The 4,683-nt window shown below is 32.6% G+C and overlaps 1 protein-coding gene across 2 annotated transcripts; it reads left to right on the top strand.

Annotated features, from left to right (window-relative positions):
- The first annotated feature begins 2,158 nt into the window (after window positions 1-2,158).
- Window positions 2,159-4,428, top strand: LOC140837617 (uncharacterized). Of its 2 annotated transcripts, none has more exons than XM_073203730.1 (2): window positions 2,159-2,291; window positions 3,133-4,428. In XM_073203730.1, exons 1-2 carry the CDS (start codon window positions 2,244-2,246, stop codon window positions 4,195-4,197), a joined length of 1,113 nt encoding a protein of 370 aa, XP_073059831.1. In that variant the 5' UTR covers window positions 2,159-2,243; the 3' UTR covers window positions 4,198-4,428. The 2 variants fall into 2 exon arrangements, with proteins under 2 accessions (XP_073059831.1, XP_073059832.1); XM_073203731.1 differs by having other exon boundaries at window positions 2,160-2,291; window positions 3,142-4,428.
- Window positions 4,429-4,683: the final 255 nt, after the last annotated feature.

Below are 4,683 nucleotides of genomic sequence, written 5' to 3'. Positions count from 1 at the left end.
GGTGTTTTGGACGAAAATTGAGGATTCTAACCTACTTTGCAGCCACCACAAGTTGTTGGAAAAAAAGAGAGCTTGGGATTGAAGATTTTCGGGATTCCGAGCATCGTTCTTCGAGTTCTTCGTCAACCTAGTATTTTTAGTTTATAAATTATTGCTTAAACATTGTTTTCCATATTTTCATTATGAATTTTTGTAGCTAAGCTTTCATATTTGTTGGGATTCAAGGGGAGCCTACCCCAAAACTTTGATTAAATTAATTTATGTCTTGACTTTTGATTTATTCTTGAGTATGCTATTATTTTCATTGTGTTGTTGAGGAGTAGCTAACTTTGACAACAATATCATATCGCGAGTGAGTTCGAGAGAATAATTCGTGATAGGAACAAATAGTATAGTCCGTGGATCTACAATTTACATAGAAATATTAAATTGGATACACGTTGATAGTTATAGTCCTAAGGGTAGAAAACTAGGGGATTTCATAGATCGGCATGCGGTTCATCGTTGATAAATAATTAAAGAAATTTAATTACTTCACCGAGTGAATTAGTTTGGCATAGCTCGAGAGGACGTGTTCAATAGTAGAGGAAATCCTGTCAAAAGCGTAAATGACTGTCGAGTTTAATTAGTTAAATTAAAGAGGGGTAGGTAAACCAAGAATTCTCAACAAATTCATTTGTCATTGAATTTTATTTAATCATTTGAGTCGATCATTTAATTCTTGAGTATTTTAGATATTTATTTCGTTAATCATTTTAGTAGTTAATTATCAATCCAATTATCGTTGCTAAAAGCTAAATAGTTGAAAATAGTAATTGTGTAAAACAGTCTTCGTGGGAACGATACTCGTACTTTCATAAATTATACTATTACTTGACATCGTGCACGTGCGATTTTTCGAGCTTAAAAGTTAAATTTATTTTATTGAGGATTTTACAGTGCAAGTTTTGCTCGATCAAGGTTAAATGATTTAAAAACTAGATTGAATTGTATGTTGGTTATGTTTAGAATTGGACTGTATTCATATATTATGTCTCCTAGACTAGCTCTTAGTAATGACGGACAGGACGGCAATCCTGGAGTTGACAGAGCTTTTCCACCACCACCACTAGGAGATCCTGCTACCCGAGTGCTGGAGGGTATAACACGACTTATGGAGCGAGCTCAGCAGGCTATTAGGCCGCAGCAGGACAAATATGAGCAATTTAGAAGGTTGAATACTAAGAATTTAGTGGCACCACTGACTCATTTATAGCTGAGGATTGGATCAGGTCCCTTGAGTTGCACTTTCGATATCTAGACATAGGGATGCTGACAGGGTCAGATGTGCCACCTATATGTATGCGAGATGTCACATCTTTGTGGTGGGAAGGAGCAGCACATGGGGTTAATCGAATAGAATTTATGGAATAATTTTATTGTATAATGTGAATACAGTTCACTTGCAGACGTGGTTCAATTAGAAAAAATAGAGATGATTTAAAATTTAAAAAAAATATTCAACAATATAATCATAGTTTACTAATTATTATAATTTTAGATAATTATTAATTTATAATATTCACGAGATTATAGATTTCTATAATAATATTTCAAAAAATTATTATTTTATTAATTTATCGAAATTATTAATTTTGTATATTGACGCAAGTCGAGATAAATATTTCACCAACCATTAGAGGTCATGAGAAAATCTCTATTTAATCGAAATAAACTATCGGACCGAATTAACTCAAAATTTTGGTTTTATTTAATCAGTTTTTACCAACAATATCGATCGTTTTAGTTGGCTTTGATATATTATATTATATTATATTATATTATATTATATATATAGTTTTGCTATACTGCTCACCAACCGTACCAACTTCTATGTCCAACAATGAGATGTCACTCACCTATTGGATATACAATTTTGGATATACAATTTTGATATGCTTCATCACATCCAATAGGTAAGTCACACCTCATTGGTGGGTGCTCAAGTTGGCACGATTGGTGTACAGTATAACAAAACTATATATATATATATATATATATATATATATATATATATATATATATATATATATATATATATATATTGATTATTTGGCCCTCGGTGTTTATATCAATTTATTTTTTATATATATATTGATTATTTGGCCCTCGGTGTTTATATCAATTTATTTTCCCGATTTTACTTCTTATCTAAAAAACACCTAAAATTGATTCTGGTCGCCGCCAACCACCGCGATTTCACCATGTCCCGAAGATCGAATGCATACAATGGCTCTGAAAGAAAGTCGAAGGTAATTATAATTGACGATTAATTTTCTTCTTGCGATTGCCAAAGTTCCAATCTTTTTGTGCTAATTTTCTAAGATTATAGACTCTTTTCAGTTCAATGATAACCAATTTGACATCTTTTTGGGATTGCGTTAAACATGGTGTGTTTGCAGATTGGCAAGCCCATATAATATATATATATTTGTGAATATAAATACGTGGTGTGATAGGTATTTTAATGGGATATCAAGTTTCAATCTTTTTGAGCTAAATTTCTATGGTGAAAAGAATCTTTTCAGTTCAATGATCATCAATTTGACATCTTTTTTGCAATTGTGTTGAACATTGGTTTGTTTGCAAATTGGCAAACTCGAATACATATAATAAGAGGTGTAACAGGTATTTTAATGGGACATCAAGTTTCAACCTTTTTGTGGTAATGTTCTAGGGTGAAAAGATTATAGACTCTCTTCAGTTAAGTGATTATTTATTTGATAACTTTTTTGTGATTGTGTTGAACATTGGTGTGTTTACAGATTGACAAACCCGAATACATATAATACAATGTGTAATGGGTTTTGTAATTGAAAAAAATAATAGTGATGAATATTGTGATAATGCTTCTTTGAGTTTCATGAGAAGATTATACTCTTTTCAGTTTTAGATTGCTTCTTTCGATTCTCAAAGTTTCAACCTTTTTGTGCTAACTTGAGTTTCATGAGAAATTTTTTTGAAACTTCATGGCTTAATGTGTAGTAATCAGCTTTTTGATAGCTGCTGAATGATTTCGCCATTGTGTTTGTTTTGTTGAATTTGCGGTGGATATTCATGTCTCAACTAATAAGTGCATGATTCTTCTTCAAGACCGCACAGGTGGATAATCTCAACGGTGTGTGCGTCTATCCTTACAAGTGGAGATGTCTTCCTCAAGAGATCGTATTCGAGATTCTTTTACGTCTTCCAGCTCAAGTTATACATGATGTTATGAGGAGTGTCTATGACGAGTGGAAGTTAATGATCAGTACGAAAGATTTTATTTACAATCATCTTCGGAATTCAACTTCTGGAATTATTATCGTGGAAGAAAACAAGACCGCGAATGGTATTTATGTTGAAATGCGACGAGGTCGTCTTGAGATATGCAAGTTTGACTGCAGGGATTCTTATTTAGTTGGAAGCAGTGTTAATGGTCTAGTGATGGCCATTGCCGAGGGGAAGAAAGGAGACAAAGAGGCTCTTTATATTATCAATCCCTTGACAGAACAACGGGAAGCTGTTCCATATGAATTTTGTTCACTAGAAAGGACAACTTTAGCATTAGATGAGGCTTCCATGAAGTATAAAGTAGTGCTCTCATTTTGTCCCAATGGGTTACCGTGTGTATCTGTGCTAACAATAGGAGTTGATAATGATTGGAGGAACCTTGACATAAAACACATATCAAAGAAAGGGCGAGAATCGTTGTTTTTTCGTCCATTTACAACTCGTGGCTATGTGCATTGGATGGGAAACTCCTCTATTTTGACAATGAATGTAGAGACTGAAATCATTTATGAATTTCCTAGGATTAAGGAATTTTCTCCATTTGCTTCTCTAGCAATGGGTCGTAATCTATCCTGTTATTATTTGTCCAAACAGAGACAGTCAGGCGAATATCTGATGGAAGTTGTCGAAATGAATCCAGAAACTGGAGAGTGGACAAAGTTGCTTAGCTCCGATTTGAAACCTCTGAGTGACAGATTCAAAGGCTTGAAATCAATCAAACCCTTTGGTGTGTTAGGTGGTGGGGAGGTGTTTCTCTTCGGTTCCGAGAAACTTTGCGCAGCTTATAATGTTCGGACAAGAGAAATTCAGTCGTTTGAGTTGAAAAAAAAAGCAGGAAAATATCTTTCGACAGCTCATGTGAACAGCATGATTTGGTACAAATGAGGATGGATTTAAATGGTAGGTTCATAGAGTTTTGGTCCGTTGTTTATCATGTCTACCAATTCTCCATCCCAAGTTGAAGTATTTTTCTTTATATTTTCATTATCATGTTTAGTAATTTAAGTAGCTGCTATTGAAATGTAACTCTTTGGGTGCTTATTATCATGCTTTAGGAGTTAATCTTTCTGTCAAATAAAATAAGATTTATATGGTTTAATCGTAAATTTAATTTCAGTATGTTACTCAAGTCATTATATATATTGATAGTTAAATTTATATTCCAAAGATTATGCATAATTACCACCCTTCACATAATTATTTCTTCATCAGAAAGTAAATGTAGATTTTTAGAAAATAAGTATCAATTAATAAATAATACGAATATTACGTAAATTTAATAAGGATTTTTTTTTTTATTTCATCTAGCTCAAACATTTAAGATCTATGTTTTTTTTTTTTTTCAAAAAAAGAGAACTTTTTAGATTTATT

This window comes from Primulina eburnea, chromosome 8 (assembly GCF_022965805.1).
Source record: "Primulina eburnea isolate SZY01 chromosome 8, ASM2296580v1, whole genome shotgun sequence".
NCBI classification, from domain to species: domain Eukaryota; kingdom Viridiplantae; phylum Streptophyta; class Magnoliopsida; order Lamiales; family Gesneriaceae; genus Primulina; species Primulina eburnea.
The sequence above is the reverse complement of the archived record's forward strand: the minus strand, read 5'-3'. Positions and strand labels throughout refer to the sequence as shown.